The sequence below is a fragment of the Besnoitia besnoiti genome, chromosome VII (assembly GCF_002563875.1).
Source record: "Besnoitia besnoiti strain Bb-Ger1 chromosome VII, whole genome shotgun sequence".
Taxonomy (NCBI): domain Eukaryota; phylum Apicomplexa; class Conoidasida; order Eucoccidiorida; family Sarcocystidae; genus Besnoitia; species Besnoitia besnoiti.
The window spans coordinates 1,070,266-1,096,564 of record NC_042362.1 but is presented as its reverse complement, the minus strand read 5'-3'; the positions used below and the strand labels follow the sequence as shown (position 1 = coordinate 1,096,564).

The following is a 26,299-nucleotide window of genomic DNA, read 5'->3' as shown; positions in this document are numbered from 1 at the left end:
GGCCTCCATCCTTGGCGGACCAGTCGCCTGTATGTATCCAGAGACGTCTTGACAAACTGGAGAACCGTGAGCCCGGTGGGCGGGAGGGGGTTTTTCCCTCCTCTTCAAAAAAGGGATGATTCAAACAACGCAATAGAACGTACAGATAGTCCCCCTCGGTTCCGGATTCCAGTACGCAAGGGGGTGCCTACACTGAGCTTTTCCTGCTTCTGGTGACGAGACACTGAAGGCGCGCTACGGTGGAGGGCGAAGAGAAACGGAAAAAACTATCCACTACTCACGCGCATATTGCACAACCGAGGACGACAGTCTCCATCTATGGAAAAGGACACACTAAAAACTCTATTTAGGACTGCCGAGAGACGAACGGACTGCACTGACATGCCTGGCGGGCTTCAGAAATGTGAATGCGTTAGCATGCATCTGGCGTGGCAGGTTACCGAGTGTTAGAAGCGGCATGGAAAACGCAGAAAACCTCCAGAGGTGGATGTACGGTAAGAATTACGTGACTATTTCTGCCCTTCCACGCTTTCGGGAGTACTGTACCTTATGCTGCGGTTCGGAACTCCACCTGGAAGAAAAGATGCACGGAAGGACACGGCCGTAGTTTTTACCGCCGACTGTGCGCAACACTGCGAACAAGACAACGAGGCGGTTTATAACGGGTTGCCGCTCTACGGATAGTCGGAGTTTTCTTTCAGTCGTGGCATTCAAAGGTGTTTAGAATGAAACATGTATTTGCTGAAGGTAGGAAGGAAAGTGGCAACTGAGGACAGGAGGAGGAAATTCACTGTCCGCTCTATACGTACATCCTACATAGACTTCAACTGAAGGGGCAAATGCTCCCGAGGCGCAGCCGTCTGCCTTCTTCGGTCCACGAAAATGAAAGGCATCCGCCCAGGGACGTCAGAAGTACCCAAATAAGGCTGGGATGGATTGATGCTTGTACTGTATAGATCCGGGGAGTCTGGTTAAAGTTTCGCCCTTAAGCCGCGGCACGGCTTACCCGTGACTAGGCAGAACGGGAGCTCGGCCGTTTGGATATCGCTTCCGAGAGTCCACTACATAATTATACAAGGCAACCATATTGAAATCCCTGTCTTTTCGGTGTGCAGTCGCACACTATCACTCTTCCGGATGCCAGAGTCGCTAATCCGATGGCAATGAGGACGGCGCCACTGTCTCGGTTTGCGGGGAGTCCGCGACAAATAGACAGTGAGCATTCAGCAGCGTGAAGGCGCAGTTTAGCCAGCCGCACCGCATTTTAGGTTCGAAGCATCGGGCGCCGCCAAAGTGACCGAGAGCCGGGATAGGGTTCATAGCAGACGCCTCAAAAAAGATTTCGTCTTTTAAAGGGTCGTCATGCGACAGCTGCTGGCGAAGAATCCGCACTGCAGGTTCCCGTGAGGTTTCGTTAACCCCAGATTCGCTGGATGAAGCGAATCAAGAGCTACCGTGGTTATGCCTCGCTATCGCGTAAATTCGGGCAGCGTCCTGCCTGGCGATCCTTGCGATGAGCTGCAACAGATACACGTTGTGTCACACTCCCGGCTGCGAAAGAGACGTCGTTGAAGTCTTTTGTGGCCTAGGGTTCAGCGTACCGTCAACTGCATTGGACTTCACTTTATAACGTAACTACGAACTACAGGCGTCTCGACAGCGTCGCCTGCGAATCGTTGGTGCGTCAGTGTACGCAAACGCTTTCCAAATAATGCGTGACGAGTGTGGGCATAGAACCTGCTACACGCCGACGCTGTTGGACGATATAGGGGGCACGACAGCGTTGAAAAGCTCCACTGTATTCAAAAACTCTAACACACTTGTGGAACAGCATACAACGGAGAATCTATAGATACTCGTATTCGCCCCGGTCTTTCCTCTGTTGATCACGAATACGGAAAAGAAGGAACGACGTGCTCGCAGAAGACCGCACAGCCTCCGTGGCAGCTCGCACCCGGTTCGACGCTTGGCACTTCCTCCTCTCTTCCTCATTTTTGCTCATTCGTTCGTTATGCCTCCTTCCACAGCTCTCTGCGCCAAACTTGCACGCTCTGTACTCCTTCGGATCCTCGGGGTTTCCATGCGCGCCGCCCCCGGGTACCTCCTCTGAGAGCTCGTTCTCCTGGATATCCACCGCATGCAATGACTTCCCCGCCTCTCTGCTTTGTGACGCCGACGCGTCCGTGGAGAGCGCAGATTTAGAAGACTCAGGACGGGGGGTGGGATCGCAAGGCTCACTGTCCGTAAATGGCATTGCGGCAGGATCAACAGAGTGGGAGTCAGCAGTACCGTAGGATCGTTTCAGGTCTCTCTCGCACTCTTTATCCCCTGCTTGCGTGGCGTCATCACTCTGCTGTTTGTATTCTGCCCTTCCCACGTGCAGGTCTTCACACGTGCAGTGTCTGGTCGCCGAAGCGGCTTCAGGCGGAGGACTCAACAGGGCCATTCGCAGCAGAGATGAGAAAACATGACTGAGGTCCGACGGGTGTGCGGGGCCGAAGAAGGCTGCCATCGTGTGGAGAAAGCGAAGCCGATACTGAGGCGGGGAGAGCACAGTGGGCTGTTGCCCGAGGCCTCTGGTCATGTACGCGAGCGATTTGCCGATCGTTTCCACTTGCTTGTCCCAGGTGTAGGGCCTGAAAATGTCAATGAGCCCGACGGAAAGGCGCCGCATCCTCCCGCGCTGTTCCACCAGCACCAGCAGCGAGTAGTCCACGACCTCCAGACGCTCGAGCAGCTGCGTGTCCCGCTGAAGCGCTCGCCAGAGCCACGCGTGGTCGGGCCCGCATAGACACAGCGGAAAGCCGCCGGAAAATTCGCGAAAATTCTGGTCCCACAGAACGGAGAGCGCAGGCGCTTCAGACGACGCCGAAGCGGTCAGAGCGGGGAAGGAGAAAAACGGCGACTCAGAGGCGGCGACAGCGAGCCCGCGGGACTCGCAAGGTCGAAGCACATGCCACCCGGCCGGCTGAGAGAGGCGTGACCCAGCAGCTGAAAGAGAGGCCGTCGAGAGGGGAGGCGGAAGCGCGAAGGTAGGCGAAAGTTCGAACGTATTGACAGTCTCGGGAGGGTGCAATGCATTTGTCTCAGCGCGCCGCAAATATGCGGGCGACACGTCTCTCGCTCCCGCCTGTCCGGCTGCGGGCAGGCGGGGGCTAGCTGCGGGCGCCTCGTTATCCACGGTCACAACAACGCGCCCGGTTCCCTCTGCGTGGCCCGAGTCTCCCGTACGCTTTCTTGTGCCGTCAGCTGAAGTCTTGAAGCCTTCATCCGTCTGCTCAACGACCCCCTCGTCGTCGGCATCTCCTCCCACACTCCCCCCCTCCTCACGATCTCGTTCGCGTGTGGTATCGTTCCTCTGGTGCATGCGATTTTGGGCGGATGAATTTGCCTCGTGCGCCCCGTCGCCCCGCGCAGCCGAGTCCGCCCTCGTTCCTTCCGTGGCCTTCCCTGTCCCCTCTTCCGTGTGATCGACTCCGCCCGCTTCTGCCTCGCGGTCTGCGTGATCGTACCCGATCGACGTTTCTTCGGGTCCGCCTTCGCCGGCATTCAGCTCGTCCAGTCCGAAGCCCAGAGTCTGAGTTTCCCTCGTTTGGATGGCTGCCTTGTCCGCAGTGCCCCGGGCAACTCGCGCATTCTCATTATCAGCTTTAGTCCCCTCGGCCTCTTGCGCGTGTTCGCGCGTAGCGAGAAGCTCGCTAAGGCCTGGCTCGCCGCTATGGACGTAGCTCTCAACAGCGGCGTCCTCCACCTTTTGTCTTTTCTTTTCTATGCGTCGCCGGCGTTTGGCTTTCTGCGCTTCAGCAGGATCCCCCGGCGGCGCGAGAGTCCCCATCTCCGCTTCGAGGCGAGCCCCCTCCACGCGGACGTAGCGGTGAGTACCGACGCCCTTCAGGTCGAACAAAAGAAATCGAGACGCTGCCGACGCGGACGGAGACCGGTCTCTGGAGGTTGAGGAGAGAGACGAAAAGAGATCGAGCAAGCTCGTCGCAGAAACTGGCGTCTCGTTCCCGCTTGCGCCGCTGCGGCCACGGCGAGCAGGGCTTCGACTTGACGAAGCGTCGGCGTCGCCGTTAAGGCGTGTCCGGTCGCCAGAGTCGCCGTCGTCTGTGCCACCTTCGCCTTTCGCGGGGCTAGCGTTTGTCTCTATCCGGTGTGCAGCGGATCTGTCAGCGCTCGAGCCGCACTCAGAGGCAGACAGGAAGACAAGGCCGGACAGCGGCGACCCCTGCAAAGCCGCGAAGCACAGGTGCGACATGAACTCCTCCTCGACTCGGTTGTGCTCGTGCCGCAGATTCTCCATGACGACGTACGAGACCTTGGCGGTCCCCTCGCGCCTTGAGGCCTTGTCCAGAAACTCCAGCTGAAAGAGACCGTAGAGCGCCGTCAACAGCGTCGGCTCGTGTTCAAAAAGAGAGTCGGCGAAGTGGCGGAAAAACGCAAGGCCTCCATTTGGAGACAGCAACAGACGCATCTCGTGCTTGTTGAGCTGCTTGATGATGTATTGCCTGAGACAAAACACTCGCCGCGCCTCAGAAGTACTGTACACAGTCTGCCTACTCCAGCGCCACGAGCGCCAACTGATGCGGACCTTGCGGACCTCAGCACGATCGCTCTATACGAGCAGCAGAATCGCGTATACGGAGTCAGCAAATGCAGAGTGGACGCTCGCAGACAGGCTCGGGATCAGAGCTGAGACGCACGGTACGAACACAAACATGACAGATGCATAGCACCGTGGCAATTTACCCCGCGCATGCAACTTGAGCACTAAAAAGCACAATGCGTCCACATGGAAGACGCAGGTACACAAACTTGTGTAAGATGGCAAAGGAACCCTCGGATCTGGGGGCACGATGCAGCTGCTGATGTGATGCAAACATGATGAGCAGCCTCGTGCAGGGAGCGACTGTATCTCAAACAGGACCGAGCCTGTGAGGAGGTAACGGCTGCGTGCGATACAGGACTCTATTTGTACTGGCCGCTTCGCCACTCGACCCGGAAGCAGGATTCTATGCGATCTCGATTCGTGTGCGTCACCTAGAGCCCAGCAACCAATGTTTCCCTCGAGAAAGGCGTCTCATACCCGTCGGCAGTTAGCGAAAACCTCGCGCCGCTCTTGCCCCCGCGAAGCCGCACAGGCTCGGAGACCCGCAGCGAGGAGCAGAAGCGCATGTCGTCGCCGCACAGCATGTGCCGCATGACGTGGAACTGCAAAGAACCCGAAGACAAACCAGCAACCGGAGTGGATCGCACGAGCACGAAAGAAGCCGAGAGACACGGCAGCAGACCGCCGACCGCCCCGAGAATTAAAGGCCGACAAAGCCGCCTCCACGCAAGCAGCAGTCCAACGGAACCAGGCAAATGCGTAGGGGTCGCGCATGGCTAAGTAGTTTACGAGCCACGCCGAGCTCAAAAAGCTAAAGTCACGAGAGCGTGAAGCCAGGTACGTCCCCCGGCTGGGGCCAAGCGCGCCTCGGAACACACAGGATCCGCACGCCTTACTCGAGCAGCGTAGTAGACTGTCACAAGGCAGTTGACGAAGTCGTCCGCGTCTGCTGGTGCGCCCGCCTCTTCAGAGCCTCGTCGCCTGCGGCTCTGGACGTGGATGTGGATGTGTTCATTCTCTCCGCGTAGGATGCCGTCGTCGCCTGACGCCGATAGCTTCGTTCTCTTTTCCTTTTCTCTGCGGTCTTCTCCCTTCCCTGAGGTCGGTTCTTCCCGCAGGCACCTCGGGCCAGTGAGGACTTCCCTCATGACGCGGCGTTCTTCTGCTCCCCATGTAAATGAGGCTCCACCGCCCCCTAGAGACGGCCGCGATGCTGGCAACGAATCCCCGCCGCTCGAAGCAGAAGATCTGCTTCTCCGATCGGAGAGACAGGACAGGCGCCGCCCTTCCACTGCCCTCGCTTCCGCCTGGACATCGCGCGACCCTTTTCGACGCCCGCCTTCGTCCCAGCTTGCCCGTTCTATGTACCGCCGAAGCTCGTGAATGGCTGCCGCACGTTCACTGAGCGCATGAAGCTCTAGAGGGTGTCTGCGCGGCCTGTCCGTTGCGACGCATGGCTCGTTGCGCCTGCCACCTTGTTCACCCTCACCAGACACGCTTCGCTGGCACTCCTCGCTGTCCTGGCTACCGCAGCCCCCCTCCACGCTGCAGTCGAGATCAGGCCCCGCGCGGCCGTCGACCCCACAGCTATCCTGGCTGCCTCGAAGGCGAGACGGCAGACGGAAGGAGGAGCCCGAGCGCGACCGCGAAGACGAGGCGACCGGCAGAGGCGAGGTGAAAGCGGCAGCTGTCGCGGGCGAGGGCGCACACGGCGCAGCGGGCCTCCCTTCTTTGAGGCCGGAGACAGGATGCGGGAAGTTCAAGCTGGCGTTCCGCAAATGTACCCACGCAGCCTCCAGGGCGCCTGCGGCTCGGGTATACATTGACACGTCCCGTAGCGGCGTTTCGGATGGACAGGCAGGCGCGCCCTCGCTTCTCAGGCCTCCGCGATGTGTGCTGCCTCTTGCGCACGCTCCAGGCCTGGCGCACACGCGCTCGTGACTTCCCGTCTCCATCCGTGCGTGCGCACCTCTCTCCACTGCAGCCCCTGCTGGGCGCCCGTCGCGACCTGGGCTGTCCGCTGGCGGACGGGCGCAGGACCGTGAGGAGGCCCCACAGCCAGAGACTGGAGCGCTGTCGCCAAAAGCAGACGCCACCGCCGATGCAGGCAACTCCTCGGCAGGCGCCGCGGCCTGAGTCGCGCTCATCTTCCCCTGCGTCCCCAGCCCTATCGCCGCCTCCCCGCTGACGGACCACGTGCGAGGCCTCCAGCGGATCGACAGTCCCTGAGCCCGCGTGGTCTGCGCCGCTTCGCTGCCTGGCGCGCCGCCCGCCGCCGCCGCGCCTCCGTCGCTGAGGACTTCCGAGGCAAACAGGCTGGGAAATAAGAAGGTGTCTCGCTTCTCCGCCATTGCGTGCTTCCGCTGCCCCGCCTCTGCGCTCGCTTCTTCGCCGTCCGACCAAGGCGCCCCCATCCCCTCGCCGCCTGCAGGCGCCAGCCCGGGAGCCGGCGCAGGACACAGCAACGAGGACGACGAGCAGGGTGCGGCGGACGCCCAAGAGACTGGAGGCGAGCACGCCGGGCAAGAAACAAGCCGAGAGACTGGCGGGGGCGGCCCGGCGGTATCGTCGAAGCGCCACGCGCGCCGAGCAAGCGGCGGTAGAGAGAGGAAGCAGGACGTCAAGAATCTGGCGGGTCGAGCTAACGCAGACTTCCGCAGGCATGTATGGCAAGCGCTCTCCGACGCATCTGCCCCTCCGCCCTTGTGGTGCTGTCGTGCCTCTCCAGCGTAGCGGGGACCTTGCGGGCCGCTTGCGACCGTCTGGCGGTCACTGGGAACCCCGAGGAACCCTGTCCTATCCTTCGAGTTCGCCGCCAGCGCTCGTCCCGTCGCCAGCGCTTTGCACTGTGGAGTACCTGCGTCGCAGGCATGCTGCTGCGGAGTTGTCTCGGCCCGGGACGCGACCGCCGCAGTGTCTCCCGCGAAACGAGGCTGCTCCCCCGACGCGCCGAGGGTGCCCGACAAAGGGCCCCCGGGCTCCAGCGCGGCTACCGAAAGGAGACCTTCCAGGGCTCCGCATCGGGCGCAGCTGCAGGCTGCACCTTGCCACCAAGCGGGCGTACTACTGTCCCCCGCTGCCGCCGTGGACGCTTGGCTGCGCCGCAGGCGTCTCACCCGCGCCAGGCCAACGGGGCAGCTCCCTGCGCAGCACTCGCATTCCTCCTGGTCAGCAGCGTCTTCGTCTTCGCCGTCAGTTCCGCGGGCTCGCTCGCACTCCCGCTCCCGCATCTCCTCCTGCTGGCACGGCCGAGTGCAGCCCGAAGGAAACAGCTCGCCGCCCTCAGTCAGCCCTGCCACGGCCGAGCGACGCCGACGACACGCGTCACAACTGCCCTCACAGCATGGCAGCCGGAGTCTTCTTCGACTTTCTTCGGCGGCCTCTTCTGTGCCTGAGCCGCGGCCCTTCGCGCCATTTCCGCACCGCGCGTCGCTGGTCGCCATTTCGCGCCTGCGCGGCGAGGGAATCGACGACAACTGCGGAGAGCTCGAGCGAATAGGCAGATGTGGCTGGTCGCCTACGCTCGGACAAGGAAGCGGCGCTTGACTGCAGCCCGCTTGTAGGGCTGCGGTGACTCGTCTTGGCTTCTGCCCACGTGGCGGTTCGTTCGATCGCGGCCGGGCGCGCGCGCGGCTCCCCCACGCTGACCAGAACATCTCCATTTCTCTTTGCATAGAGACACTCAGGAGCGCGTGCGCAACGATTGAGCCAATGTCGCCCCTGCGCACCGGCACCACCGCGCCATGGGCACACGAGGGAACCGCAGAGGCATCCTGAGGGACAGTGGAATCTAGAGACGGGCGGGCAGCCGCGGACGAGGCCGCTGCAGCGACATCGTAGCAAGAGCCGAGAGACGGGGCCGCGACCACGTGTGAGGAGGTGCTTGGCGTGGAACACATATGGCCGTGTTCGCCTTCTGGATGGACTGCAGCAAGCGACGGCAGATGCGCACAGAGCAGATCTCGCAGCTGAAGCTGAAGCGCGTCTAATGTCTGTGTGAGTAAACGAGTCTCTCTCACTTGGCAAACGGGCGCCGCAGGACAGCCGGATCCGGGCTCGGAAGGTGGCGGTGGCGCCGCAGCAGCGGCCGGGTATGGCGGGCTCGAGGAGAGACCTGAGGGCCCCGCGACAGAGCCCAGACAGGCGCCTTCTCCCTTCGCACTCCCGCCCTCCTCGTCCGTCTCTGCGTCATCCAGCGGGCTGCCGCATCCGGCACCCCCAGACGAGCCGGCGCGCGCGTCGTCCTGGGGCGAGAGCCTGGTGTAGCCTGGTCGGCGGAGGGCAGTTTCCTCGTCTCTGGTCTGCAGCAGCTGCGCGCGAAGTACCTCGCACGAGACTGCGCGCCGTCGCCGAGGGTTCAGACCGAAAGACCAGGCTGCCCGCGCCTCGGACTCGTCGACCGCGCCCCTGTCAAGCGACGACGTCAGGCGGCCTGCTGTCTGCCTGTCCCCAGGGTGAGCCCGCGTGGCGCTCGCTTCGGACCTTGCCGAGGCGAGGCGCTCCTCCGAGCTAGGTATCCGCCAGGCAGAGGGCCGTGGCGCTGAGCTGCTGCCCAGCGTGCGGCGCAGGTAACCCGAAGCGCCGTCGAAAGGAAACAGTGAAAACGAACTCGGGGGCGTCACGTGTGGGACTGTCGATAACGGATGTCGCAGCGCTTCGGCATGTGAGGGAGGCAAAAAGAGGCCTGGATGGCGCGCGTCTGGTCGCGTATCTAATCCCCTCCGTCTACTAGCCGGGGACGCCGAAGACGCCCGCGTGGGTCTCCGCATAGGGGAGACGCAGCGAGACCCGCTGGCGGACCACGGGGCGGCAGGGGCGCACGACGAGCCTGCACCGAGAGACGGTCCATGAACGCTTCTGCGCCAGCACTGCTCTAGGCTCGCCTCGACGCTAATGGGTCTCCTCAGAAGAACCAGGTCTCCACGCGAGACAGCAGCGAACGAAGTCGAACCCGTCGTCGCACTCTGTGCAGGAATGCTGCTGCCTACAGCTGCAGTGGCGCGCGGCAGCGAGAAACCATGCCGCGGCAGAAGCGCGGCGTTTCCGCTCACATCCACCCTCGCTAAACATTCCCTCTGTGCGGCAACGTCCTGGCTACGGTCCCCGCTGGTCGCCTGTTTGAAGCATTCCCACGGCGCGTCTGCGATCATCATCGCTTCACGTTCGCCATGCGACTGCGACAGCTCATCTATCGGATGCGGACTGTGCTTCCGGGTACCCTCTGGACCGGCGGCCCTCTCGCCAGGCGACGGCGCCTCGGCAGAAGCAGACGCAACTGGCCCCGCGCCGGCGGGACAAAGCGCCCGAGGCGAGCGACAAGACCGCGCAGGGACTCGCGGCGACACAACGCCAGGAGAGAGGAACTCTGCAGGCGGAGACGCCGGTGACAGGCCGGCACTGCAACTCTCGCTGAATCGAGGGGTGCGTCCCGCTGCCACTGCGTGCCCAGACGTTCGCGTTGGAACGTGAGCAGCCGCATGCATCGCAGAGGATGTGGCAGCACAAAACAAGGCACCCGGAGACGCCACAGCTAGCGGAGGCAGTGGGGCGAGCGGCACGAGCTTGTCTCCGCTTGGCTGGCTTCGCAGGAGGTCGGGCGGGGCGGCGCGCGCCGGCGAGCATTCGGCGGCGTGCAGCGGAGACGACGCGGCGAGAGAGATCAGCGACCCACGCAGCGGATAAGCTGGCGCAGCGGCCGGCAGCACAGGAGGTGTCACAACGAGGTTGAAGAGAGGAGAAAGGGCGCTTGCCAGAAACGGTAGGCCTGCAAGGGAGACGCAAGCGAGCGAGGACGCAAACAGCAACTAACCAAAAAATTACGTGAGGCGAAGGGGGCGATGCAACGCGGTGGGAGGGCGGACGGAAGCTAAAGGTTGAATGCCGGAGAAGGGGCGCGTGCAGGACAGAACGAGACAGAAGGAGCCTGGCAGCTGCTGGGCACGCGCGGACGCTGCAGCGAAAACGAACGATGATGAGGGTGTGTGCCAGGCACGGCGTGTTGATCGGTGGCGGCAGAGATTCCGGGCGAGACATGTCAAAACGACTGCGCCTCTGTCTTGGAGTTTACGTCCCGATGGGTAGGTACCATAAGCGGCACGTCAGGCCACGCGGGTGGCAGAACGGCATCTGTTCTCCACTCAGGTGCCCCGTCTCTGTCTTACCGGCCTTTGCCTCGCGGGGCTCTGCCGTAATCGTGGGGCTTGCATGCGGAGTCTGAAGCAGGTCACGGGGCTTGTCTCCCCTGTGACCCATATTTCCTCTCGCGTCCCATGAGCCTGAGGCCCTCTCCGTCCACTTGGAGCGCCTGATCAGACTCGGCGACGAACGCCCTGAGTACGCGGCGTTGTGCGGCGCCAGCTGCCTATCCTTGACTATTGCCGCCTCTCGGTCGCGACCACCAGCGTCGCCCGGAGGCTGCTGGTGGCCTCGAGGGGCGCAGTTCACGCTTATTTCATCTTCGTCTCTCACGCCTGCCTCTTTCTGTGTGGACGCGGCCTCATCACCGCACTCCGTGTGCCAACAGTCCACGAACAGTGACTCAAGGCCGGGCGGCGCAGCAGACGCGGCATATAGCGGCAGCCCTTCATGGCCTATCAGAACCGAGTACGCTGAGCCTTTCCCACGCCACCGGTCGCGTAAGTCACAGTCCGCCGCCTCAGAAATCAAACGCCGGCCCAACGCATCGTTGTATTCGCTGTCCTTTGAATACCACGCTTGACACACGCTGGCTGAGAGGCCTCCGAAGGCCGCGTTCGATGCGGAATGAGACAGGGAAGGGCAGGACGGCAGCCGAGGCAACGAGGCCGTGCGCGAGGGATGCGAGACGACCCCCGCTGCCAAACGCGGTGCGTGACATTCCGCAGCTTCGTCCTGCGAGCTTCTGACATCGTCTCGCTCTTCCAGCCTGCTCATGGACTTGCTGGCATCGCTGCCGCCCGCGTCGCGCCACTCCGACGAATGCGAGCGCTTTGAAGTCCCAGGTGCGTCCTTCGAAAGACTGCTGTGAGTGCCTCGGGCTGCCGACAAAAGCGACGACAAGTCTGTCACGAGGACGCAGTACGCGGCGCACAAATCTCGCCTGAGAATATCCCACGCTTCCCGGTGCAGCAGCAGTTGCGGCAGAGGCGAGGCGCATAGTTGCGGCATCCAGCCAGGCGTCTGTTCCTGTTCACACAGGCTTTTGTCTCGAGTTTGACAGCCTGGTCGACGCGCCCTATCATCGCTACCTCCGTCCCTTCCTAGCCGCGGGCTTGTCGCTTGCTCAGCCCTCCTTAGGCCTTGCCGTTTCCGCTGAGGCTCGTCGCCCTCGCTCTCACCTGACGGGCTGCTTGCGCTGCAGCCCTCCTCTTCGGCGGCTCCGGCGCTTCGCTCCGCAGGCCCGAACGGGGGCGGTGCACCGAAGGACAATGGCGGCAAGGGCGCGAGCGACGACGCCGAGGCGCAATAGGCCACGAGAAGGAGAGTGACCGCGAGCCTCGCGAAAAGCCGATAGAGCACTGCTGCCCTCCGGCTGAGACATACGAGCCGCTGCGCCGCTCGCAGTGCAGCGGCACAGCTGCTCCCTGGCGGAAACAGCCGCAGAGGCGCAGAGGACGAACGGGGGGTGCACTCGAGGCGCTCGGCAGCAGCGGACGAACACGACGACCAGGAAACCAGCGAAGCGGAGGAGGAGGAAGATGACAAAGAACGGGCCGATGAGAACGCAGACGAACCGGCAGACGGAGAGGCGTCAGGTTCTCGCGCACAGCTGCTGCATGCGTCTGGTGTGGCGGCCGTGAGAACGGGAAGTGGAAGGGGGGGAGGCACGCTTGAAGAGGGACGGGAGCTCGACGACTGCGTTGTTTCTTCGAGAGAGGAAGCGACAGCCGAGCTCGTTGGCAGGCAGCCAATCAGTGCCTGCTGCACGTGACGTGTGGGCGGAACGCCAGACGGGGCCCTGTCCTCGCTGGTCACGGCCTGCCGGCGGCAGGCGGCTCCCGTCGCAGCGAGGAGGAATAAGCCGAAAGCGTAGTGCTCGCAGAGAGACAACAGCGGACAGAACAGAAACGCCAGATGCGTCAGAAACGCGACGCAGGCCTCTACGAAGACTGGCGGCCCGAGAGGCCTCGACGACGCCGCGCGCTCGGGGGCCTGAAGAGACGAGGACAGGAAAGATAAGGAGGCTTACAGTGAGCGGACACCACGGACGCCGGAACAAATATACAATCATCCACGATATAATTGTCGATCGCAGGTGCGGTCTAATGCCCCGTTATACCATAAAGATCACATGGCTTGCGGGACTTGGAGTTTTTGTCAACAGCAACACAAGCTGGAACGCGCCTAAAATGCGTCAGCAGGCCGCCACGAGCCGGCCGTATGTCACACGGAAGACGCGGCGGGCGCACACCGCGCAACGACTGACAAACGGCTCATTCAGCATTATCCCCTTGGTTCGCACCTCCTCTCCTGTTGTCTGCACTGGCTTTCATTGGCGGGCATCGAATTCCGCTGTGCCGTGTATGGGGCCTCACCATTTCGCCGCCAGCCACCCGCTCTCGGCCGGTCAGTTGCGTGCCTGAGGTTTCCTGAGAGTTTTCTGTCCGCCGCGCGGACCAGTCGCCTGCGAGTGCCCGTGCACTCCACTGTACAACAAGTCGAGCCTGGTGCAGCAAGAACTCCATCGGGGTGATCTCTCCGCCGCTGAAGCCTCCTCGCTCGGACGCGTCGCTGGCGAGCTGAAGCAGTGTGTTTGAGAGCGCGTTCGAGAGCTTCACAAAAGCCCGTTTCTTTTCCGCAACGCTTTCCTGGAGGCCCCGTCCAAGGGTGAGTGCGTGCGCCGACCCAGCCCCAGAATCGTCCGCCCAGACACCGGGCGCGGGCGACCGCGAGTCGCCGCCGCCTGCCCCGAACGCGGCCGTAGGCGCTGCGCATGCCGGCAGCGCCCTCAGAAAGGCTTTTCCGCCGTCAGCCTCTGCCGGGGTCCTCCAGTCGCATGCAGGCCACGGGCGCGAAAACGCCGCGTCAAGGGTCTGAGAGAAATCGAGGAGCAGGGGCAGCCCAGGGGCCTGAAACTGGAAAGGCGGATTCGGCCGCGAGGGGCCGGAGAGCGCAGGCTCTCCGAAGGAAAGGGATTTAGCCTGGCACCGGCTGCCGTCAGAGCCATGTGTGCTCGGTGGACGGCTGGACCCGAGGCCCCCGCCGAACGACAAGCGCAAGTGAAGAAGGTGATGCGGCAACGGGAACAGACGGGATCGCCTGTCTCGTTCGCCAGCCGGCGGCGGAGCCGACGTCGCATCCGCTGCTGACTGAGGAAGCGAATGCGAGGAACCCGAAAATCGCGTCGCCGTCGTGAAGGCGGCACTGACGCATGCGGCGCTCGCCAGCGGCAGGAGGGTGCCACACAGGAGGAGGTCGATGACCGCAAGAGTTGACGAAGATACATCTTGCGGTAAGGGTCCAGAAGACGACCCTGACGACGACGCATGCGATCCCGACGGCGTCAGTTGTCGGCGTGACGCTCGTGGGGTGAGCGGAAGACTCTCATAAGTGTGTGCGCTCAGTGGCGGGCTTTCGCCGTCGTTCGCCGCCTCGCATTCGGGTTCCTCGTCTCCTCTTGTCTTCACTGGGCTGCTTTTTGAGGGCTGTGTGTCTCGTCGTTCACCTTCGGGGTTAATGTGTGCCCTGTCTGTCGGTGCAGTCGCGGTCTCTTGCTTCGTCTCCTTGGCGCCCTGCGACAGAGGCCTGCCAGCCTGGCGACCGCTGCTTTCACTGGCTCTACGGCGTGTGCTGGACGAATGCGAGAGCGCGGCCAGAGGATTTTCCAAGCTGGCGAGCCTGTCGTGCTGCTGACGCCGCAGCGAGTAGGTAGTCACCGGCTCGTGAGAGAAAGACATGACCTGCGCGCCGGAGTCGAGAACGAGAAAATTGGAGACGCGGACACGAAAGACATGTAGCAAACAAGCAATAGAAAGGCACTGCGGAAACAGTCTAGAACGCGCTATATGGCAGCACGGAATGCGAAAGCAAGAGACGCACGCGTTCCAGCAGGGGCGACGGAGAGTCGCCGAAAAGGTCGTCACGCACCTGGATACGGCACAGAGTCTCCTACAAGCCTTCTGAGGTACACTACGAGTAAGCAAGTCCCCGATGTGACGCCTGCATCAGACTTTAAAATGCTGCCGGACGACTGCGTCCAGCAGGTCCAGCGCTACGTGAATCCGCTGAAAGGCCGTCTCCCGCGCCCACGTCGGTCGAGCAAGATGCGGCTAGATGGCCTGGACACGCATACGAGACAGTCAGACTAAGCCGTTTGACGCCACTGGGTAGGCTTCACTCCAGGCCAAGGCCCTGCTTTATATCTTCACAGTTCCAGCGTAGAGATCAGGTGGTGTCTCCCAGCTGGCTTACCACGCCTGCGAAGGCGAAATAGAAGGTTCGATGCCGGAACAGAAGGTGAGCGCAGCGGGGCTTGCCTTTTCGGCCTCGCCAGCCATTCGGAAACGTGGACGCGTGGCCGTCTGAAAATTGCAAGTCCTGACGCCTCGCAGCGGCCCCCCCAGTTTCATCCTGGGCTCGCTCCACCTCGGCGCGGCACAAGCGCATGTGCAGCTCCACGCCAGCGCTGCCTGATGTTCCTGCCTTGTCAGTGTCGCTACCCCATGAGTGGCGACTTGCTGCTGCGCTGTCTCGCACGGGGTTGCCTCGGCGCATGCCTCCGGTGCCACGCCTATCCGTTAAGGGCGTTCGGTGTTCTGCGGCGCCGGCTTGTTTCTCACAGTCCACGTCCGTCGTCGGCGTGGCCTCATCCCGTTCTTCAGCCTCACTGCGACTTCTTACGGCACCCCGTGCTAGGGACCGCCACGCCGGCGGCAGCTCTCTGCGTCTGCCGCCCTCGCTGTCGCTCGCGCTGGCCGTCGCTGCGCTGCTTGCGCCGGTTCCGTCATCCCCGCTCGCGGCTCGCAGAAACTCCTGCCCGCTGCGGGTAGCTCTATTCGCCTCGGCTATCCCCAAACGTGCCTCACATCCGCCCGGAGCTGAACCGTCGCGTCGCGGCATGCCAGTTTCCCCTACACGAGAGTTCGCCTCGGCCTCGTCGCACGGGGCTACGGCGAGCAGCGCGGACATACAGGAGCCGTCGCCTCTGTAACTGTCGTTCGCGAGAAGCAGCTCGATGAACTTTGCGAACGCGATATTGCCCTCTTCACCTAGGCGTTTGTAGGGGGTCACGCGCCCTCGACAGGCGCTGCACGCCTGCCAAAAGAAAATGCCCTTTTGGCAGTCTGGCGACGACAACGGCTCCGGCACCCGATGCCTCCCGCACGCCTGCCTCTCAGGCCTGCCGCTGCCGACCCCTTTGCCGCGCCCCTCGTCGTGCAGCCCTGCTGCAGACTCCCCCACAGCCGCTGTAGTCCTGTCTCGGGCCGGCAGAGGCCTCCCCGAGTGCCCCGGAGTTGGCGACACTGCGTGAGCGCGCGGGCTGCCGACCGGAGAGGACATCAAAGCCGCCGCGTCTGAGTCGGACGCTGACGCAGCCGGAGACGACGGCCGCGCGTGGTGCTTCGCAAGCGTGGGGTTTAGGCGACAATGCCGGTCACCGGTCCCTGGAGCTCTGCTGCCGGCGGATGGCAGTGCACTGCCGGGGTATTCAGGTTGTTCCAGTGTCTCACTATCGCCACGGTCTAGGCCAGCTGAAACTTCATGAACGCCTCCGTCGTCCGCGTCGCGACGGCCAAGTGAGCCGCGCGGCGACGGCACTCCTGTGCCTGTACCCAAGGACCGCCACAGCCCTCGGTCTTCTGTGTCTCTTTCGCGGTCTTCCTGATTCGCTTTTATCCCCTCAGGCGCTGGCGAATCCTGCGCCGGCGCCGCCCCCATCCCGCCAGCGGAGAGACCAAGCGAGCGCCGGAGCGCAGAGAACCAACTCTTGCCTCCGCTTCGCTGGCTGTCAGCTGTCGACGTGGCGGCGGCATCTCGCTCCGACCGGCAATCGATCCCGCAGGCTGAGGCGTCTGAGGCCGCGCCAGCGAGAGCAGGCAAGGAAGAAAAACTCGGAGACGAAGACGAGCAAGACACAGATGTGGCTGGCGACGAGCTGAGGGTGGGGGAGGGAGCGGCTGATCCTACGCTCGCCGACGCAGCCGGCGAGGCAGGCGCCAATTCGACTGAGGCAGTCACCGCGCCAGGGGCCCTGCAGAATTCGATGCCGCGCGTGCGCAGTCTGATAGGCGCGAGCGCGAAGGGCGATTCCGAAAACGACTCCGCTGGAGAGAAGTGTGGAGGTGACGCGTCGGAGGGAGGCTCAGATGCAGGCTCTTCAGATGAGCGAGACGAATCCTCAGAGTCTGCAGCGTCGTCGCGGGCTGCAGCCGGGAGGCCAACCGAGCCGCTGTCGACAGAAATGCCTGACGGCGAGGACGCGGGCGACGAAGGGGACGACGACGGCGAACCCGGCGGGCCCCAGTGCTCAGAAGGCGAGAACTAAGGAAGCAAAAGAGAAGACACGCACATGCGGAACGCACAATAAGAAGGCAATAGCAGCGTGTGGCGCCGCAGAGCACCGCGAGGCAAAGGAAGAGCTCGGTCCGGCTTACCTTAAAAACCACGCTCAGATTCACCTTCCGAGGAGACGAGCACACAGCCGAGGCTTATATATGCTCTTGAGGAGATATCCAACACTGCGGCTCACCTGGTTTTGTGCGTCACTCGACAACGTGAAGGCATAAACCACAGCACCGAACTCGATGTTCCTACGCCTGCGTGACTGCCCGGCGTGTTTTGGCGTCATCAGCTTGCGGAGACGATAACCACACACGGTTGCGCAGCTTCTGCTGCAGCCTCTACGATAGCGGCGTTGGTCTTACCTGCGAGAAGCGCACGATGACGCGGCTGTCCAGGCTCTGCATGCGCAGCGAATGTTGAACAAGAGGCCGCTTGCATCTCGCGCTTCCAGCGGGGCACTTTTTCTGGTGCATCAGCGCGGCAGCCTCTGAGCATCGCTTCAGAATCACGTCTCGCAAAGACGGCAGGCGCTCGTATGCGCTGCAACCCCTGTCCGCATCTCTCGCGCTATCTCTGCAGTCGACGTACGCTGTCGGGCGCCTCGCCCAGAGCGACGACAACCAGAACCGAAGTTCATCCGAGACCGTGTTGCCGCGGCGATTTGCAGCTCCCATCTGCACGTCTCTGCCCGCAGTCTGGTGGCACCGCCGTTCGCTCTCGTCGGCGCCGCTGCGCAACGAGTCCGCGTTCTCAGCCGCTTTCATCGAGCCCTCAGTTTCTTCGGGGCCTCTCGCTCGCGGCTCACCGTGACAGTCCGAGCTGCAGTTGTGCTCTGCATCTCTACTCGCCGACAGACTGGCGCTTCCGCGTGCCGCGTTGTCTCTGCCTTCCTCTTTGCTCCCACGACCAGGGCCTTCAAGGTTATCTTCCCAGAGGACGCGCGAGGGCGGTGACCGCGCGCGAGGCAGCTGCTGAAGCAGGAGCAGCTCGTGGCGCTGAGGATGCGCCGCACACTGCTGCTTCGCGCAGCTCCAGCTGGACAGCAGCGATAGTTTGGCGTTTTTGGGTTGGAAGAGGGACAGCAGCCGCGGCCCCCACAGCCGCTGCAGACGCACGCGAAGGCTCGCCGCGAACAGCAGCGCCAACGGCAAATCCCGATCTGTCTGCGCGTCCCACGGCGCGGTCCCGAGCGCCATCAGACACGCCGCGGCAGACTCCAACAGGGCGCGGGTGTCAGACGCCGACGCCCACGAGTCAAACGAGCGTGCAGACAGCGCGGCCGAACGGCCTAGAGGCGCCGCAACCTGCCCCGCGGCAGCGGCCTCCAGCAGTACAGCGTCAGGCGCCCTGGTACTGAGCAGACGACCGGCTGGGTAGCGACAGGCACAAGCGGCTGGAGAGCCGGCATCCTGAGGGACGACCGCCGAATGCGTGGGTGAGGCCGTCAACGATGCAGCAAGCGACGCAGGACTTCTGAGAATGCGGGGCGCCGCCGTTGGTTGGAGTGTCTTCTCCTCGAAGCGCAGCGCTGCGTACAGAGTGCCCAGGGTGTCCAGCACGCCGCGGATAGAGCGCCACGCCCGGCGACGGCCTCGCGAGGGCGAGGGGCCTCTCAGTTGGTCGCAGCGCACCGGTCTCTGCTCGGCGCAGGCCTCGGCGGGACTCCACGCCGGCCCCTGAAAAAGGGAACTCAGGCACGCCTGCAGAATGGCGCCACAGGGCTGCTGTTCGCGCGAGGACTCGCCGCAGGCTTGAAGGTCGCTCCCAAGCGCATGCCAGACGGGTAGCCCGTGGCGGTCGCAGGTCGAGACGAGCTCGGGTCTGAGCGCGGGAGGCTCGGAAGCAGCGCTGGGCGTCCACGTTCGATGCGGCGAGACGGTCAAGGGCGCGGCGCGCCAGCGCCTGGCCGTCTTTGCACAGAGGCCCCAGTCACGTGCCGACCGCGCTGGAGAGAAAACAAGATCGGGGGGACTCACGATGTGGGTCAGTAGGCGAAGCGAAGACGGGCGGTGGAAAGGCGACGAGAACGACACGCGGATCCAGTCAAAGAGGGGCGTGTGAAGGAAGCGGTCAAGAAGGACACACAGAGACAGAAACGCAGACGTAGGGGGCGATGGCGAGAGGAGGAAGGGGAATGAACCGGCGGGGAGCCGAGAGTCTTCTCGCATGTGGAAGAGCGCTGAGCGCCTGCGGACATCCTCCTGCTGCGACTGGCTAAAGCCGTTTTCGGATACTCCCGACAGTCCTGCTGTGGACTCGCGTCGAGGAGCGGGGGCGAGCCGCGGGGGCGACTGGCGGGCGCAAGATTCACAAGTGAAACGTCTATGCGCATCTCCTGTCACCTGTGTGTGCTGCTGCGTTTCAAGCTGCTCCCTCAGTGGAGCGCTGCACCCGTAAGGACCATCGCTTCGGCTCTCCCGACCCCCCTCGTGGAGCCCCCAAGCAGCGCTGGCCCCCGCAGGCCGTCGCGTTAGCCCGCACCAACAATGCCGCCTCTTATCGTCGCGGGTGCCCTCCTGCCTGCACTCTCTACAGCGGGCGCGTTCTCCAAGGTCCCTCCGTGTGCAGCGGTTGCGTCCGCCTTGGGCATCTCTGAGTCCCTCTCTGGGGGCTCGGCGCCTGCGCCGAGGCCTCAAATCACCGTCTGCAGTGAGCTCAAACGTGCCACGGTCTCCGCCCTCTCCGCAGCACGCCGCCACGAAGGCCAGCTCCTGGCGAAGCGAAAAAGCCTGTACAAGAGCCCTCTGGAGGACGCGCTTCGCAAGAAACAGCTCGTCGGCAGCTGGTCGGGAGTCCGGGAGTTCGTTCCCGCCTCCGCATTCTCCGCCACAGACGCGGCCACGTGTGCTGTCTCCGAGATCGCCGGCCGCCCGCCCCTGCGGGGCTGACTCCCCCCACGCCAAGCGAACATCAGGTGAGTCGCCGAGCATGCAGCGACCTTCGCCCGCGTCGGCGCCGAGCGCGACAGTGGCGCGACCGCGGAGACATATCGTGGCCCCCGTCCGGGCGGGACACCTGGCGACGAAGACAAGCGAAGGCCTCGCGGCGCACAGTGGCGGGGGCCGGCAGATTTGACACACCCCACATGTGCCCCAGGGCACGCCAGCTCGTGTCTCCTCCAGCCGTCCCACAGTGGAGGTGCGAGCGCCGCCGCGCGCGGATTCCCCGTTTGGCTTCGCTGCCTCTGCCTGCCGACTCCTCACCTCCTCTTCGTCCCTGAGAGCGACCGCCAACGCCGCTGCGCGGTCTAGAGAGGGGAGAATGGGCGCGCCCGTGCATCGGCTGACTCTGCGGAGCGTGCGCCGCGGCACATGCAGCAGCACGCAGATCCCTAGGGCCCTCAGCTGGGTCTGCACGAGCTTCGAGGCGCCTTCGCTGGTGAGGATGAGCGCCGGACGAAGCGCCAATATTTTCTGAATCAAAATTGACGTGTAGGTCTCTTCCTGGTCACTCACAATCTGCATGCGAATGTAGGAGGCCCCGCACGCAGCCGGCGCGACGTGATGTGGAGCCCCCGCCCCACACTTCGCGGAGCCTCCGAGGGCCCCTGCAGTCGCCCGCGCCCGGTCCGAGGGCGTAAGGGACGCAGGTGACGAAGGCTGCAGGCCGTGGAAGTTCGCCGAAGCGGAGCCGTGGAAAGGCGACGGCGGCGACGAAGATGCGTCCCAGGCAGAGCGCGACGCTGACGCCGCGGCGGAGGCAGACGCTGGAAATGGCGGGCTATACGGCGGTACGGGAGAGCCCACCGGCGGCGTTGAGCATGGCGGGCCTTCCCGCCGCGGCAGACCCAGGAATGAAGACAGGAGCAGGAGGCGGGGGCGATGAAGAAGGAGATTTGTCTGCTCTTTGCAGTGAAGGTGGAGAGGAAACACAACGCCATTCACGAAGAATGAATCGGCGATCGAGAGGCCTGGCAGCCGCTTGATCTTGACGTAGTCAAAGACTGATGGCGGCGAAGACGAGGAAAGCGACGCGGAACCCGCCGACGCGGCCGCAGCGTCACAAGGCGAGGCACGTGGCCCCGTTGGCAGGCAAAGCGTGGAAATGACTGAGAGAGTGAGGTCAAAAAGAATGCGGGCGTGTAGAGGCGAGAGACCAACCAGCCGGCAGTTCAGATACACCGAGGCGCGCAGGTGGCGCCAGGCTGCCTCGCCCGACGAACAGAGGACTGAGGGAACAGGACAGTCCTGCGAGAGGAAGGGGCGGCCCGAAGACGCCGGTCGCGCCGTGCAGGCGGGCTCGGGCGACGATCGGCGCACCTGCCGACGTGCCGCAACCCGCTCGATGCTCGCTGCCGCGCATGTCGAAGCTTCAAGGCTCAGACTGGCGTCACGCGGTGCCGTCCTCACTTCACGGTTTCTTGTTCCCTGTCCCTCTCTACCGCCCCTCAGTTCCGCGGCGACGTGCCCGTTGCCCTCTCTTTTCCAGAGGCTCCATTCGTCTTCGTGTTCCTCCACCTCGTCTGTCTCGTCGTCTTCCTCTGCGTCTTCTTCCTCCACCTCCGCAGCGCGCACGTCTGTTGGGCGGCGACTTGCATCCTTCGCTGCACGCTCTTCTTCCTGCGCAAGAAAATCGCACGCGCTGCAGAGTCTCACACGCCGGACCCCGAAGCCGAGCGGCGCGCCGTCGCCCCAGAAGGAACAGCACCTGTGGCAGAAGACGAGGCCACACTGGCGGCAGTGGTGCCTGCGGGTGAAGGCGGAGAAGGCCACGCCGCACGCGAAGCAGAGCCGACACGCCGCGTCAGGCATCAGCCAGTCAGTTGGGCGCGTGAGCGCGCTCTGCGGCTGCGTGCGTCCGAAATACAAAACCACGAACGGTCCAGAAGACGACGATCGAAGACCCGCCGCGGCGTGTGCCGCCACACCTGAGAGCGCGGACGGCGGCAGGCCAGAAGTCCCCCTGGGAGACAGCTCACCCCGCGCCGCGTCAAGAGGGTGCGACGAGGCGCGCGAGACAGCCGGGGAGTCCGGCGGATGCGGCGGCGCGGACGTGTCAGACGGGGGCGGTAACTCGGGAGAGAGCGCCGACAGAGCAGGCCCTGGTCGCCCGATATGGGGGAGCGTCGTCTGAGCGAGCCGCGGAGCCGCGGCCGGGCTTCTGAGGCTGTTTTGGGCTCCAGGGCGTGGCCCAAACCTCGCCGCACACTTGCCGCCTCCGTCGTCGCCGCTGGTCGCACCTCGCTCGGATGCTTCTGCCATGCATGCCCCTGGGCGTGCAGCCGCGCGCTGGCGGTAAGAGTCCTCATCCTCGGCGGACGGAGGGACGCCAGGGGGGTTGTCCGCCAGCGCCATGTGGTTCCAGTGAAGGCGAACAAGAAGCGGAGGACACGCCTACATTACAGGCGAGGCGGAGAGTCCACAAGCAGAAGGCGCACTGACGGGAAGTGCAGCAGTCCGAAGCGAGCGAGAGGACGAGGCTGGTGAAAGTTCGTGCGTGGCAAGGCGTGTGACAGGCTGCCGCTCGGGAGCGGCTGCGAAGAACGCCGCCCCCACCAGCAGCGAAAAACACGGGAATGCGGTGTGTATGAGGACAAAGGGGTGGATGCATGGACGTTAAGCAGAAATACATGCATATGCAGATGTATATATATATATATACATGTATTTGTGGATGTGGACGCAGTACGGGCTGGGTCAGACGATTTCGCGGAGATAGAGCAGGGCGGAAAGACGAGTTGCTGCGTGACGCAGACGCCAAACCCGAAACCCGAAAATGCAAACTCGGCTCAGAGGACTCCTTCAGCCGGTGCGGGACGGAGCCGTCAGGCGCCCCGGTCCTCTCGGCTGTCTTGGCTGGAGGGACGGTCACGCAGCCCCCGCGGAGACATGATTGGAGGAACCACGAGAAGAACTGAACCGGGTGTCCTCTTCTCGCTGAGATCGATGCATTTTGTCACAGCGTTGCTGTTCACCTCTGAACGAAGAAATGAACGAAAATGTCCCTCATCAGAAGACGTTCGCAAGCATGGCGAGTGTGGCGGCAGGCGCCGCTGGCGAGCCGCGAAGACAAGCAGATTCGCCTGAAGAGGACAAACCGCGACCACAGAGGCTGAAAGGCAGACGCTTCGCCTAGACAAGGAAGTTTCTTAAGTAAAGGTTCAGTTCTTTCAGCGCCGGGTGTGCAATCTTCCCTGCAAGACCAAAACTTGCATATAAACGGCTCTGCATGCAAGCGCGCCGCAAAACAGCCATCGACGGAGACACGCTGAAGAAAAACCACGCGGAGTAGCAAAACGTTGGAGACAGCGACGCCGGCGAAAGGATGACCGGAAGATTCGTTATTGCGGTTGAGGGCCTGGTAAACTAGAATGACAGCAGAGTGCGGAGGCAAAGAAAAAATACGATGGTGCACGGTTACTCTGACAAGTAGGCTCGGCGGCCAACCGCCGCGCCGTGTCTCTGTCTCACATTGGGCAGAGTCGGGAGAGATGCAGGTGTTAATTCGTCTTGATCTATATTTTTCAAGCAACCACCCCGTTTTATTCTCATTTTAAGTATGGATGGTAGAAGGCCTTTCTCGATGGTTGTCCGTAGTCGAAATCAGTTTGCGGCTGCTAATGCCAGCACACATGCGCTCTGCCTGGCTCAACCCATTTAGCCTGCACCATAGAGGGGCGGGCTGCCTTCTGCCTCAAGTCCGTTCACAAACTGTCGAAGGCCCCCTCACGTTGAAAATGGTTCAAAAGCCATATTCCTTGACAGCCCCTGCTTGTCTGAGATCCAAGTGCCCACATAATTGGATACTCGCGTCGATATGTAGCAATGCTCAAGATGCCGCGTTCTAGTTTAGAAGAGACATAGAGTCCATTTCATTGGTTACGTGATCATATTTCCTCTGCTTCGGTTCAAACAGATTGAAAAATAGTAGAAAACAGCGTTCGTAGCATCTTGGCGTCGACGCGGGTCGGCCGTGGCAACGTGGCCGGCGGGCTTGCCGTATTACCATACTGAGATTGCACGGGGAAATCGATGCAGTTTAGCCAGCTCTGTTTTATGTCGCTCTGTTTAAGGCTAAACTATTAGTCCTGAGCATGTGTGTCTGTCAGATGGAAGTAGCGAAGTGCCAGTAATCATGCAGAGACGTGCGATGTAGTGTCGCACGAGACGCGCATGGAGTCCGCGAGGTAGGGCATGCAATATGTGCTGATCCCGCCGCTAGCCTGATTTTCAAGATTCCGTCACTCCTCAGATGCAAATGGACCGCATCTAACGGTGAGACTAGTTCGTTGGCCTTGCCGACAGGTAGGCGTAACGAACCGGCAAGTCGGGAACGGAATGGCTTCATCATGTGCGCACACGTGCCCGTGAGCAACAACGGCACATCGAAGGTGCAAGACTCGAACCTTGTTTGCGGGTGTGCCCGCGTGTTAGAGTGCGTTTTTGGTATCAAAACTCGCACACCTGCGTGGAGTACGGATGTTACTGAAACGATATGCATTCAGGCAGGCACCTGAGGGTGTGGCGGTGATGCCGTTAGCGCAACACACTTCCACACATGCACACAAGGAGAAGTCCCGGTTATAAAACGGCTTTCCGTCTGTATGACATGTGTGTCGAGGACAGCCGGAGGGTCCTTGCAGCGGTATAAGTTAGGCCTGGAAACCTTCTATTGAGGACGTGGGTCACTGCTAGCGTAAAACGAGGCGATTCTCAACAGACGAGTGATTCGTCTTATTTCACGCGTTAAGCCTGAATCCAATTGCAACAGAGAATCATTCTCAAGGGAAGGGGGACGTGTCTGCATAGGCACCATGCACGCTGCGTGGGTGTCCTCAAGAATACCGCAGACGCCGCCTTATCTGGGTCCTCCGATGGAAATCCTTCGTGGTTCGTCTCCCATCGTTTTTAGATGGCGCGACAACGTCGCACCTCACACACTGAAACTAGCAAATCACGTGCCCAAGGTGGTGCTGCAGAGACCTCAAACTCACAAATCCTCGTGATCGTTTTAGACTTGATCTACCCATAGACCGTGCTGCCGTCCCTTGCTAGCGGTGACGGCTACTCTGTTCTTAGTGAACCAGAGAGGCAAGGATGTGCTGACTGAGCCTATCCAGTTGCTGCATCGGGCGACGCAGAGGTGTGTGACGGTGAACCAATGGATTACATGCCAAGCGGCCAGTGCCAGGAAAAACTCGCGCTGCTGGGCTTCGCAGACCGGCTTGCGGCACCTTTGAGGTTCTCTAAGTTAGACCTGAGCTGAAATAGGGGTGTGCCCTTGACGCTTCTGGGCTGGAAGCACCAAACGCGCCCCGTGCTATGCCTTAGATCTTGCGTCTGCGTGCGCAGACTCGTTGTGGTACGGCGGCGGGAAAGCGTGACTGCCTTGCTTCGCGAGAGTCATCCAGGGCATCCCCCGCAGGCGGCGACACGAGTGGCAAAGACGGGAACGCTTGCGTGTCTGCCCAGCCAAATGCGGGTCGTAACACTCGCTAACCACTACACCCACCGCCAGCAAGCGTAAGCGCCTCTAGCACCATGAAATATTATGGAACGCAGTATTCGACTTCGAGGCCACTGTCTGTGTACGCGAATGCTGAGACGTGCGGGGAGCAAGGCGCCAAAACGCTGTCGAGCTGCGTTTCACGAGTCGACGCACTTCGATAATACTTTGTAGCAATCGCTTCCTCAAGTGTAAGAGGGGTGATCTGGTTGTATGCGCATCACTCTTCCATGCTTTCTGATCCACCCGTGTGATGACCTGGATGCATGTTGACAAGCTACCACGATGCGCGCGCGGGCAGCGCCGCCTACTGCATCGTCTTGTACGCACAGGACGGCACCAGACCGACTGGGGCTAACATCAGCCTCTTGAAACCTCCCCTGTACACAGACTCTGAGGCTGTCACCCGAGGCAGTCGGGCACACGGTCCCCCACGATAAGGCTTCCTCTGTCTGTTCTCTTGGAAGATGTGCGTCTAGTCCATTAGTGCACAGCGGAGGTGCTGACAATAATTACCTCATAGCTACGAAAACCAGCATTCGCTCTGCTCTTTGATGGCAGCATGAGGTCTGCGACACCAGTCTCGTCATATAAGCGGTAGCTGATGTGACGCGATGAAGCCCGCGGTTTCAACCGAAATCTTGATTTCTTCACCGGTTAGACTATTTTCATCGTCGAACTGCCTGGCAGACATTTTTTCTGGAAAAGTGTAGCGGAGCGCAAGCGCATATAAGATTATGTGCGACGGCGAGTCCCCGTCTCGAG

The 26,299-nt window shown here is 62.2% G+C and overlaps 1 protein-coding gene across 1 annotated transcript; it reads right to left on the bottom strand.

Annotated features, from left to right (window-relative positions):
• Positions 1-1,846: 1,846 nt before the first annotated feature.
• BESB_077500 (uncharacterized protein) lies at positions 1,847-22,383 on the bottom strand (the record flags this gene model as incomplete). The annotated part of the gene is made up of 7 exons (XM_029366111.1): positions 1,847-4,508; positions 5,087-5,211; positions 5,506-10,373; positions 10,771-12,739; positions 13,123-14,487; positions 14,999-17,068; positions 17,452-22,383. 7 exons carry the CDS (start codon positions 22,381-22,383, stop codon positions 1,847-1,849), a joined length of 17,991 nt encoding a protein of 5,996 aa, XP_029217542.1.
• Positions 22,384-26,299: the final 3,916 nt, after the last annotated feature.